At 53.5% G+C, this 12,554-nt stretch overlaps 1 protein-coding gene and 1 pseudogene across 2 annotated transcripts; one reads left to right on the top strand and one right to left on the bottom strand.

Annotated features, from left to right (window-relative positions):
• Window positions 1–536, bottom strand: LOC307223388 (large ribosomal subunit protein uL22 pseudogene; annotated as a pseudogene). The gene has a single exon. The product of its transcript is annotated as a large ribosomal subunit protein uL22 pseudogene (transcript).
• A 449-nt stretch (window positions 537–985) lies between these two features.
• SERTAD1 (SERTA domain containing 1) lies at window positions 986–4,916 on the top strand. The gene is made up of 2 exons (XM_079988525.1): window positions 986–1,140; window positions 3,099–4,916. Exon 2 carries the CDS (start codon window positions 3,103–3,105, stop codon window positions 3,829–3,831), a length of 729 nt encoding a protein of 242 aa, XP_079844651.1. The 5' UTR covers window positions 986–1,140; window positions 3,099–3,102; the 3' UTR covers window positions 3,832–4,916.
• Window positions 4,917–12,554: the final 7,638 nt, after the last annotated feature.

The raw sequence follows: 12,554 nt of genomic DNA, 5'->3' as shown, positions 1-12,554 counted from the left end.
CTCCTCACTTTGCTTTGCGTTCCAATTCATTCTTGGTTTGGGGGCACTATTTTTATTATTAAACTTAAAAATTGTTTTTTCTTTGTGAACTGAATAGATGTTTATTCCTGAGCCATCAGTTTCTGCTTCTTCAGTTTCTTCTTCTTTAGAGCAACTTCCTCTTCTGGCTTAGGGACAATTTGCTCCTTCTCTGCGAGGATCATCTCAATGTGGGGTTAATGCGACCAGGAGCCCTGTAGCTTGGCCTGCGCATTTTGGGAGCTTTGTTGACCTGAATGTGCTCAGTTACAGGAGAGTCTGCTCCCAGACCCTTGAGTTCAGCATTGCTCTTTTAAGCATGTGCAGGAGGAGCTCAGCACTCTTTTTTGGCCCACGCCCCCGTGTCCAGCCCCACTGCTTGGCCCGGCACACCTGCCCACGCCACCAGTGTAACGACGGAAGGGAACGCACTGCTTTGTGAGGGTCACATCCTTCAAGTACTTGCACGCCCTGGTAGCCTGGGCAGCCTCACGTGTTTGGACCCCTTTGACTTGCATGATTTTGCGGGGTTTTCCTTTACAGCCACAGCTGCCGCCGGGGAAAAGGCTGGGGGGGGGGAGGCGCTATTTTTTAATTGGAAATATTTAGTTCATAAAATTTATTCACGGCTTGACTGTAAAACAAGATCCTTCATATGGGTCTACAAAGTGATAATTTTATAGCTTTATCTTTTAAGGAAAAAATGAGGCGGGGACATTTCGGTTGCCGTTTCAAAAGCTTCTTCCCGCCCCTTCCTCTCCGCGCTCGTCTGGACGCCTCGCGTCCGGAGCGACTGCGGAGCGGCTCCTCCGCGCCGCAGCCAATCAGCGCAGGGGGGCGGGGACTCCGGCTTGTTTGTTCCATCCCGCCCCGCCCCCTTCCTTCCCCGCAACGATGAGTCGTCCCGGCACCGCCCCCTTGTATGCAGATGAGGCGGCCTGGCGTGCTCCGCCATTGGCCAGCGCCGGCGCCTCCCCCTCCGCCTCCGCAGGGCGAATGTCTCCTTCCCCCCCCGGCGACGGCGGCGGGATTCCAGCCCGGAGCGCGGAGGGGAAGCATGCCGGCGCCTGATTGGCTGCGCGCCGCGTTCCAGACCCCGCTGATTGGCCCCTGAAGAGCCGGGTATGTAAATCGGGGGTCTGGGGGGTCCCTCGGGGGGCCGCCGGGCCGGAGGATGCCGCCTGGATCCTGGGACTGCGCCGCCCGCTCGCCCACCCGCCCGCCCGCCCGGGGACTCAGCCCGGCTGCCGCCGCCGCCGCCTCGCCATGAGTCACTCTCCGCTGCCGCGACGGGGAGGAAGCTGCGCGCGCCCCCGCCCGGACGGACACCCGCGGGGGCTTCCCAAAATGCGGGGGCCGGGGATCCGGGCCGGGCGAGACTTGCCCGATCCCGCCCCAGAGAATTGGGGGGGGGGCGATTACTTGGGAGGAGGGATCTTCTTAGCCGATCGATCCCCAAGAGCGGGGGGAAGGGGCTCCGGATCTCGCCCTCCTCCGGGGCAGCTGGATCCCGGAGCCCAGCTGGGCGGAGCGCAGCGTGCAGAGCGGCCGGATCCAGAACGGAAGCCCTGCCGGGTGGGGCCTGGGCACCGCGACCCCCATCCATCCCGGCCGCGGGAGGAGGATCCCCCCGCCAACCCCGCCCCCACCGCAACTGCGGGGAAGGATCCGACCCTCCTCGCATGCTGGAGATCCTGCCCGGCTCACAGCTTCACTCAGAGACCTTTCTTCTTAATGGGCGTCGTATGTAAGCTTTACTCCAGAGTAGCCCCGTTGACGTTAACGGACCTCACTTGGCCGTGTTCATTAAACGTCAGTGGGTCTCCTCTGAGTAGGGCTAGCATCGGATCCACCCCATAAACTGCGAAGGGGGCGGGGCGCGGCGCTTCTTTGGATCAGAGCCTTGGATATTTTCACACCGAAACCAAAAATAGTGTTGCACTGCTGTTGTTTTGGAGGGGGGGGGAGGCAAAATCAACAACCAGCTTCCAAATAGCCTCACAGCTGGGGCGTGTGTGTGTGTGTGTGTGTGTGTGTGTTTAATTATTTCATTTCCTAATTTAAGCCCCGCTTTTCAGGCCTCTTGAAGCATCTCACACAGACTTTTTATTTTTAAAAATTATAGATTGGTACAGATACGTAAACAATAAATGACGTTTTCCAAAAACCAGCCCTGTAAAAAATGCAGTAATATGGACTACAGTTGGAATATCGGGTATGCAGGACTCTCCCCAGAGCCCTGGGATCCTCCAGATACTTTCCCTACCCATCAGCCCTTCTGTCATGCTGCTGGGCTGGTGGGGCTGATGGGAGTTGTAGTCCAGAGACCAGGAAGGCAGGGCTAGAAAAGGCTGATCTAGAGAAAGCTCTTAAAGTGGCCCCTGCGGGTGGGATTTAGCGGGGGGGGGGGAGTTAAGAGGCAAGAGGGTGGCGGGGGGCACTGGAGGGGTAACGGACTCTTGCATCGCTGGACCCAGTTCACCAGTTTTGCTGAATCCATTATACCCGCCTTTCTCAAGCTGTTTTTTGGCTACAACTCCAATCATCCCTGACCATGGATCCTGATAGCTAGGAATGATGGGAGTTGTAGTCCAGCAACAGCTGGGGACCCAAACTTGAGAAAGGCTGATGCTAAATAGACGTGGAATTGATTGTTACTGCTTTGACTTCTATTGTGTTATTTATTGTCTTCCTTGGTGCAAACCTCTCTTCTGGGTCCTGCTTCTGACAGGGTAGGGGGCACTGGGGGTGGGTTTATGAAACCAATGGGGCAGGACCCCTCTCCAAACAAAATTGGGAACCACTGACCTAGAGTCTGGGCGCCTCTCTAGCGAGGCTCCTCCTGCTCCAGTTTTTGCCTGGTGTGTGTGTGGGGGGGGGGGGGAAGCTTTGCACCGGAAGGGACAGGGCCTCCCTCCCGAGGTCGGCAGGGTTTCAAGGGGAGGGGCTGCTGCTGCTGCTGCTGCCGCCGCCGCTGCCGCCACCCTGGGGTGACTGTGCCAGCTGCTGCCTTGAGCTGCTTGGGCCTTGCGTATTCACCTACAGAGTCCCCTGACCCCCTCTTCTCTTCCCTTCCCCAGAAAGATGCTGGCCAAGGGCACAAAGCGGAAGCGGATCGAGGGGGACGAGGGCGCCCCCTCCGCGGCCCCCACCAGCTCCCTCTTCAGCCTCTCCGTCTCCAAGCTGCACCAGAGCCTCCAGCACGTTGAGCCCAACCTGCGGCACCTGGTGCTCGTGGCAAACACCCTGCGGCGCATCCAGGACGAGATGCAGCCAGCCGCGGGGGCCCTCTTCCAGCAGCCGGACCCTCCTGCGGCCCCCGCTGGCAGCTCCGCCTGCAGGGAGAGCTCTGGGGGCGCCCTGCCCTGTGCCCTCCAGGACCCTGGCAGGAGGCTGCCTCCGCCACCGCCTTCTCTCGCCCCCCATGCGGAAGAGCTGCTCCTCTCCAGCATGGACCTCTCGGTCTTCTCTACCATCTTGGAGGACCTCAGCGGCCTGGAAGGGTTTGGGGATGCCGTGCACCCCTCCGCCGCCCAACCTGAGGGGGCCCCGCTCTGCTCGGAGCCGGAACGGACTTCGCAGCCGTGCTCCTCCGCCCCGCTGGACACCCTGGGCCCCAGCACCTACCTCCTGGAGGACGGCCTGGAGGGCATCTTTGAAGACATTGACACCTCCATGTATGACTGTGAGCTGTGGTCGCCCACCAGTCTCCCCAGCTTCAAGGAGGCCTTTCCCAGCTCGGAGGACGAGCGGCCAGGCTTGGCGGACCTCGATTATCTCATGGACATGCTGGTGGAGGCTCAGGAGCTGTGACCTGGGCAGGGGGGGAAGGGGGGGAGTGGACGTTCCTGTAGGAGCCGAGTTTCACCTTGGGGTGGAGGCACCTCTGGTGGGTGGGTCGCAAGTGGGCAACGGAGGGAAATGGGGGAGTTGCAGTTAGCATCAGGTTGTATTCAGCTCAAGGGTTTTTCTCCAAGTAGAGCGACTGTCGGTTAATTTCAGTACGTCTCTGCTGACTGCATTGAAATAGCCAGAGCCTTGCGTGATGATGCAAAACGGCCCCATTTACATCTTCCGAGAAGCTGTTTCCTCAGCTTCCTGTATGAGATAATCCCACAAAGGAAGGGGCTCTGCAGCCCCCTTGACATTCCTGGAAGTCAGAGTCCGACTTTCCGTGAGAATCTGGGCACCTCCGAGAGGCTCAAACAGATTACAGTGGTACCTTGGTTTAAGAACAGTCCTGTTTACGAACGATTTGGTTTACAAACTCCACAAAACTGGAAGTAGTGTCCCGGATTGCGAACTTTACCTTGGTCTAAGAACGGAATCCGAACAGTGGAAGGGCACCGGCGGCAGGAGGCCTCGTTAGGGAAAGCGCGCCTCGATTTAAGAATGGTTTTGGTTTAAGAACGGACTTTCGGAACGGATTAAGTTCGGAAACCGATGTCCCACTGTATCTGATACGACAAGGTTCTGCAACAGCTTTTAAAGGCAGGAATGTCTCTCCTGCTTCCCAGGGGCAGGGGGGGTGGGATTTTCCATTTGTGGGGGGCTTCCCCCCAACACCCCCCCCCAATGGGCCAGATTTTGACTGAGGTGTTGACTGACTTGTTTGCAAAGAAGCAGCACCTGAGTCTCGGTCGTCCTGAAGGGCCTGTTTGCTGAGCTGGCCCCGCCTTCTCCATTTCCTCCTCCACCCTCGGCTGACTCCTCTGGGTGGCAAGGGCAAGAAAGGCAGGACCAGGCACACACAGATGTCTGGTGTATTGAGAGCTGCCCTCAGCGGCAAACGGTTGTGAGTCTGGGAGGGTAATTTATTGTCTGAGTGCCGAGGACTTGAGCTTGGCAATCCCATGTACTGTTTACGTGTCATATCACTTTTTAAATGACCAAATTTATCTTTCTCTGTGTGTGTGCGTTTCACTTGGGGGACCTGAAGAGGTAGAGCCATAGAAGGAAGGGACCCCTGGGGGTCATCCAGTCTAACCCCCTGCAGTCCCTGACCAGTGGTCCTCCAGCCTCTGCTTTAAAGACTCCTATGAAGGAAAGGCCAGTGCCTTCCAAGGGAGGCCTCCAGAAAGGTCTTCCTAGGGTTCAGCTGGAATCTCCTGTATTGCAATTGGAAGCCGTTGGTTCCTGTCCGCCCTCTGGGGCAGCAGAAAACAAGCTGGCTCCGTCTTCCATGGTGCAGCTGGCAGGGGTCCGAGGGTCATCTAGTCCAAGCCCCTGCAATGCATGAATCGCAGCTTGCTGTCTCCTTCCTGGCTCAGGGGCAGAGGTGCTATATCTGAGCAGTGAAGATCCCAAGGGGTTGCCTTCATTCGTGGTCTGGCAAGAAAATTGGGAGGGTGTGTGTTCCTTGTGGGATATCCTTTGAGGAGGGGGGATGGAACAGCTGATTGGAAGTTTGCTCCAGAATCACTTGACTATCATGTGATTCTCGAAAGTTCCCAGAAAGGGATCTTTCAGACTGGATCTATTGCCTAAAAGCCACTGGTTGAAGGGGAGGGTGCAACTAGCAGACGGGAAACCACAGTGGAAGGATGCAGGTAGGTGGCATATTTCAAACCACATTGACACTGATTTAAATTTAATAATGTCAGAAAATCCCTGCTGGGTCAGACCAAGCTCAGTGCCACCCCCCCCCCAAATATGTCTTTTGCACCATTGCCAGCCAGCTGCCGCCAGGAAGCCCCCGCTCAACCAAGGCTACAAACACAGCATTTGCCCACAACGTCTGGCACTTGCAGAACAAAATAAAAAAATTCCTTCCAGTAGCACCTTAAAGACCAACTAAGTTAGTTCTTGGTATGAGCTTTCGTGTGCATGCACGCTTCTTCAGATACACCATACCATGAACTAACTTAGTTGGTCTTTAAGGTGCTACTGGAAGGAATTTTTTTATTTTGTTTTGACTATGGCAGACCAACACGGCTACCTATCTGTAACTGGCACTTGCAGGTATATCACCCCTGTATGTGGAGGCTCTGTTCAGTTGGCATGGGGGGTGAGGCAAAAGTTGGGTAAAGAAAACTTTAGCTCCTTCTCCCATCATACTAAATGTCTTTTTCCAAAAGAGCCCTGAGCGGTTTTGGGGAAGGGGCCATTCAAAGGCTGGGCACATGCCTGGCCCATTTGTAGGCAACACACACAACACCGTTGATTTGTATCTGGGCACAACAGAAAGTGCCTTGCAAGCAGGCAGAGACCACGTTGAGCACGGAAGTCCTGGTTCGTTAGACAACCACCGCCGTCTGCTCATCAAGGTGAGGGGGAAATGCGTGATTCAGCCCAGAGAAGCCCCTCCTTGTGCTCTCTGCATCCAGGGAATCTCCTTATGGGGCCAAGCACAAGCCTGCTGGGCACTCTTCACTTTTGCCTGGGCTGGTGTAATGCAGGCAGCTGGAATTCACAGTCAGCATTTTATGTTTTGTGTATCATTGTGTCTGTTGCATTTCTATCCCACTTTTTTCTCCAAGGGACTTAAGGGGGGACACGTGGCTTTCCCCCTCCTCATTTAACCCCCAGAACAGCCCTGGGAGGTAGCTTTGGCTGAGACACAGCACCTGGCCCAAGGTCACCCAGTGAGATTCAAACCCTTGTCTCCCAGGTTCTGCTACTCTGGCACTCTGACCATTACGCCATACTCTTTCTTTAATCATTCCTATCCTGTATTCAAAATTGCATCCCCCCCCCCCGGTGGCTTTCATAAACCACCAGTCTCACATGCTGTTCTCGGCAGCTCAATACTACTAAGAATCCAGATAGACTGTCTCTGGGCCTGGAGGTTCCATAAGAAAACATCTGAAGGCAGCCCTGTTTAGAGAAGTTTTTAATGTTTGACGTTTTATTCTGTTTTTATTCTGTTAGGAACTGCCCAAAGTAGCTGGGGAAACCCAGCCAGATGGGTGGGGTATCAGGTCAGTGGTCCACCTAGTCCAGCATCCTGTTTTCACAGTGGCCGACCAGACTCCCATGATGGGAAACTTGCAATCAGGATTCAAACACTAGAGCAGCTCTCCTGACTCTAGCCACTGGGGTTCAGAAGTGCCTCCTCTGACCAAGGAGGCAGCGCATGGCCATGTAACCACTGATAGTGCTCTCCTCCATGAGGGCTCCTCCTTCCATAGCTGGAAACAATACCACAGCAATTAAGAACCATTATGATCAGCCATCAAAAGCCAGGGGATAAGGGAGTTTCTGAAGTCCTCCAATGGGTTTGGTGGGTTCCCCCAGGGAGGGAGGGACTCCTGCGGTGTGCAAAGAAAGGGAAATTCTCCTTCTGCTCCAGACTTTGCTTTCTAACCATGCACTTATCCTCTGCGCCTCTGGGGGGGGGGTCTCCCAATATATGGGGCTTCAGCTGAAGGTGGTCTCACTTTCGCATCCCGCTGGCGCTGGGAGAGGGAGACCAGGGAACGAGGAAGCCTCTTTGCCCTTCCCAGTTCTGTGGACTGAAAGAGGACGTGGTGGGGGTTGGAGGGGACCATAACTGCTGTGCTGAGCAAGGGGTTTTAGCACGGAGTCAGGTGAGCCCTGGCGTGTGGGGGGCGGGCGGGCGGGGAGTGTCCACTTCTCAAGGGGTAATAATACTAATAATTTATTATTTATACCCCAGCCACTCTGGGCGGCTTCCAACAGAATATTAAATACAATAATTTATCAAATTTTAAAAGCTTCCCTAAACAGGGCTGCCTGTTTGTGAAGATGAGGCTCCCCGTCCTTTCGAGATTGTCTGGCAGGTGGAGACTTCAGCACTGTACCTGGGGCAGGTGTTTTGAAGTCTGGGGCTGAGCAGGAAGCGGAGGGAGGAAATGATGCGTCGACTCTGCTGGCCTGACTCATGTCCCTTGGCATCTGCCCCCCCACCCCATGGGTCCTGCCCCATTGCCCTAGATTCCGCCTGCCTTAATCGCCCGCTGGTTTGGGGGCAGGCAGGCAGGCAGAGCGTCGGGATGGAGGCGGGACCTGGAAACAAGGAAAAGGAAGGCGCCTTCATACACCTGGCAGAGCGGGCTCAGCGGCTGCCCAACTTTCCAGACCCCCTTTCCAGTGCCCCTGCTGCTCCATCCCGCCCCCTCCTTGGGGCACCTGAAAGATGAATGTGCTATAGGAGGCGTTCTCAAAGTGAGTGGTAGTGGCTCTTGGGGGGCGGTGGGATTCCCTGGGGGGGTGCTAAGAGGCAAGGGGGGCAGAGGGGGAGCTGGAGGTGTACATTCATTCATCATTCATCATTTTATTTGTACGCCGCCTTTTCATAGTTAAAAGAATGCTCAAGGCGGCTTACAACCTGCCAATATTTACATAATTACCAACATAACAAAAGTCACAAACAATAAATAAAGCACACCAAAAAGTACACAACCAAATGGAAAACAAATTCCACATAAATTTTAAAATCTAAAACTAAGAATACAGCATTCATATCAATCACAATTTAAAATGACATACATAAAAAATAAAAGCAATTTGTAAACAAAAACGGAGCCCTCTCTGCCCAGCCTCTCATACTTTGCAAAGATGGCATCACCAGATCAAGACAATTCGTTTGGTGGAATTAATTAAAGTAAATAGGTTTAACTGGATTTTGAATAAATCAGTTTGTTTCTACAGTAGCATTATTCCGATGGTCTTCTTTCGTGGGTCGTGCAAACGCTTTCCTAGGGCAGTGCTATGGACCTGTTTAAAGCTCAGAGCCTCTTCCAGGAGCAAGAGGGGCCCCTGTTTCTTCCACAGCTCCTCGGGAGTAGAGGAATGGAGGAGTAATAACAGAAGGGCAGCCAGAGAGAGAGGCAGAGACCGGAGGGGTGGGGTGCCAAGCTCCGGAACGGCGTTTGTGGAACAGCCACCAGAGGGCAGTACTGGGTCAGGGCTGAGCCCTCCCTGGCCGCCTGCGCTCGAGCTGGACTAGAAGGAGCAGGGCTTTTTTTCTAAAAAAAATTAAAATGTTTAGGGGTACTCTCATTTTGACTAAAAAAAACCCACACCGCCATTTTATAGTTCAAATCGGGAAACATAAATACTTTGGACAAAAATACAAAGATTCACAAAATGTTTAGGGGTCTGCGTCCCCCCCGCCCCCCCCCCCAGGAAAAAAAAGCCCTGAGAAGGAGCATCGCTTCCTTCACATCTTCAGGGCCCATAAAAGAAAGTCCTTCTTCATGCGGTGCAGAGTTAAACCCCGGAACTCACTCCACAGGAGTCGGAGGCAGCCCTGCTTGGAATTGCAGCAGCTGAGAGCTGGTCCAGCTCGCTGGTTTCCCAGGGAGGCATCTGGTTGGCCACTGTGAGAGCAGGAGGCGGGACTAGCTGGGCCAGCCAGGGGCCTGATCCTGCAGGCTCTTAGCTCTTCAAAGGGCTCTGCAAGGGGACATGATCCATCTCTCTCCAACACACGTCATAGTGGTTGCTGAGCTGGCCCAACTCCTGCAGGGCAGGAATCTGAAGGCAGCCTTGAGGGAAATTTGAATGTTTGATGTTCTATTGTGTTTTCAATGATCCGTTGGAAGCTGCCCAGAGTGGCTGGGGAGGCCCAGCCAGATGGATGGGGTATAAATAATAAAATTATTATTATTATTATTATTATTATCCAACATGGGGCTTGAAGTATATTAATAGTGATAGTGATATTTTAGGGGGCAGACAAGCAGGCAGGGCCCATGACTTACACCATAGGCATCTACACAACACAAAACACTGTTGCTGGATGTAGGTTTTATTTTATTTGTTTTTTATCATATATTTTGGAAACATACATCCAGGTTTTTTTCCTTAATTTTTTTGGGGGCCCCCAAGAGAGTGGGGCCCTAAGCTATAACTTGTTTAGCTTATACATAAATCCAGCACTGCTAATAACCACCCGTTGTGGGAGACGGTCATGCTTTTCCTAGATATAGGTAGGTAGCTGTGTCTGGTCTACCGTAGTTAAAACAAAATAAAAAAATTCCTTCCAGTAGCACCTGCGAGACCAACTAAGTTTGTTATTGGTATGAGCTTTTGTGTGCATGCACACTCCTAACAGAAAGAACCAAATGCCTCTTGGGTTTCTGAAACTGTGTAGGACAGTCCATCGCAAGCAGAGTAAATGGATCAAAACTTTCACCCATGTGCTTGGGGGTTGTTGCCAGGATGAGGCAGGCGGGATTTAGGCCTTTTGGGACCAGAAGAGAGAAGGTTGCAAGACAGTTACTATTTTCTGCTGCGACATGTTGGGAGAGTCAAAGTTACCCCACAAAGCCATGACTGCTGCTGCTTCCCAGCATTGAGAGCGCCTGGGATGCCCTCGCAAATGGATATACATGAATGCCTGAGGAGGCCGTGGCAAATGGCTTTAAAAGAGGATGAAACAAATTCATGGAGGAGGAGGAGGAGGAGAGGGCCATTGAGGGCTTTATGTTGAGTACTGACGCCTCTTTATCTAGGAAAAAAGCACTGGCTCTGTCATGCTTCTGCATCCTAGTGGCTGGAGACCGGGGGAGGCTCGGATCCTGCTTGCTGCATTCCCAAAGAGGCTTCTGGTTGGCCCCTGGGAGAAGAGGAGGCTGGACTGGAAGGGCCATCAGCCTGATCCAGCAGGATCCTCTTGCGTTCTCCTGCGGGGCGGGTGGGTGTGGCCCCTGGCTCTCCCCGTCACCTCAAGGAAGTCCCCTCTCTGATGAGGACGTCCGGTGTTTATTCTGGATCCTCCTGGTGCTTGACCTGCTGCCATGAAAGGGGGGCGGGCGGATGCAAGGAGCGCCAGAGTCTTAGTCCAAACAGGGCTCAAATATAGCTCTGGCTCCCTGTGCTATCTTGGGAACAGGCTTACTTTTCACCCTTTTCACCCTTGGCCCAGAGAGTCCGGGGGCCTCTTCCTGCGCTCTGCTCCCAACTGCGGACACAGACTCAGCCCCCTCCAAGTCCTGGAGCTGTCCAGGGGGTGCCTTGTGCTGGAGAAATCACTGCTGTGGGGAGGACAGGCCCAGCCCGTGGGGTGCAAGGTGGCCTGCATTCCACAGAACGCCCAACCCCTCCTTCCAGCTTGCATCTTTTTCTGTGGTTGCTGCCAGTTTCCAGAATTCCCTTGCTGACTAGCTGGGATTCCTGCATTGCAAGGCCTAGATGACCCTTGGCGTCACAGAGATTCTGTGCCTAGCGTACGGTGGCCCCCCCTTTCCAAATAATCCAATCTTGCACTGTGGCTAGTCCATAGTTCTGCCAATGTCCATTTCTGGCAATTGAGATGGGCTGTAAAATGCTACACAAGAACAGAAACAGAGGCTGCTGGATCAGGCCGGGGGCCCCTGGAGTCCACCATCCTCTTCTCACAGCAGCCCCCCAGTGGGAAGAAGCCCACAAGCAGAATCCTGCCCCCCTGGGATTGCCAGCAACTGGTAGTGGAGCGTCACTGCAGCCTTCTCCTTCCTCCATGAGTGAATGAATGAAATGTTGCATTTATATCCCACTTTTCCTCCAAGGACAGCATACATTATTTCCCCCTCCCCATTTTATCCTCACAACACCCCTGCGAGGTAGGTCAGGCTAAGAGTGAGCAACTGGCCGAAGGTCACCCAGTGAGCTTCATGGCTGAGTGGGGATTTAACGCCGGGTCTCCCAGGACCTCATCTGACATACTCTTCTTCTTCTTCTTCTTCTTCTTCTTCTTCTTCTTCTTCTTCTTCTTCTTCTTTGGCAATCCCTCATAGCTGAGTAAGATTGTCTTCCATAAACACGGTTTTAACAGTGAGTCCGTAAGTGACTGTGGAGGCCAATTCTGGATCCACACGTCCTTCCACAGTGGGGACATTGGTTTCCGGGCGGGAGTTGATCCCGGCGAGGGTTTGCCAAGCGTGGCTTCCTCTTAGCACGTTTCTCCCTTGTGTCCTGAGTTCGAGCGTCTTCAAAGCCCAGGACACCTTTGGTCAAGGCTGTTCTTCAATTGGAGCACTCGCAGGCCAGTGTTTCCCAATTGTTGCTGTTTATACTACATTTTTTAAACACCACACAGACTCTCTCCTTTACTGAATACCAAAAGTTCAGTTTCTGATGCATGTTTGTGATCTCTGAATTTTTAAAGTATTAGAAGTTAATTTGCTTTTAGAAAAATTCATGGAGTAATCAGGTCGTGTATCCACAGCAGTGAGCAGAGGAGGAATGACGCTGGGAGGAGCGCAGAGAGAAGAAAGGTCATGGTGCATCTGCAGCAACAGAACCGGGTGCCTTCCTCTGCCCCAGCTGCAACAAAGCATCTCTCCCCTACCGGTCTCTACAGTCACAGCAAGCGCCACAACTCTCCACTGGTTTGACTTCACCCCCAAAGGCACACGCCTCCATTCGGGGTATCTGGTTGGCCACTGTGAGAACACTGGCCTGGTCCACAGAATCATGGAATTGTAGAACTGGAAGGCGTCCCGGGGGGGCATCTAGTCCAGCCCCCTGCAATGCAGAAATCTCAGCCAAAGCATCTGTCAAGATCTGCTTCAGAACCTCCAAGGAAGGAGAGCCCATCACCCAGCAGGCTCTCCTGATGTTCTTGTCTCTTTGCAAAGCTCTTTGAG

This window comes from Podarcis cretensis, assembly GCF_951804945.1.
Source record: "Podarcis cretensis genome assembly, chromosome: 8".
NCBI lineage: Eukaryota > Metazoa > Chordata > Lepidosauria > Squamata > Lacertidae > Podarcis > Podarcis cretensis.
Note: the sequence above shows the minus strand (reverse complement) of the source record. Positions and strands in the feature narration are given on the sequence as shown.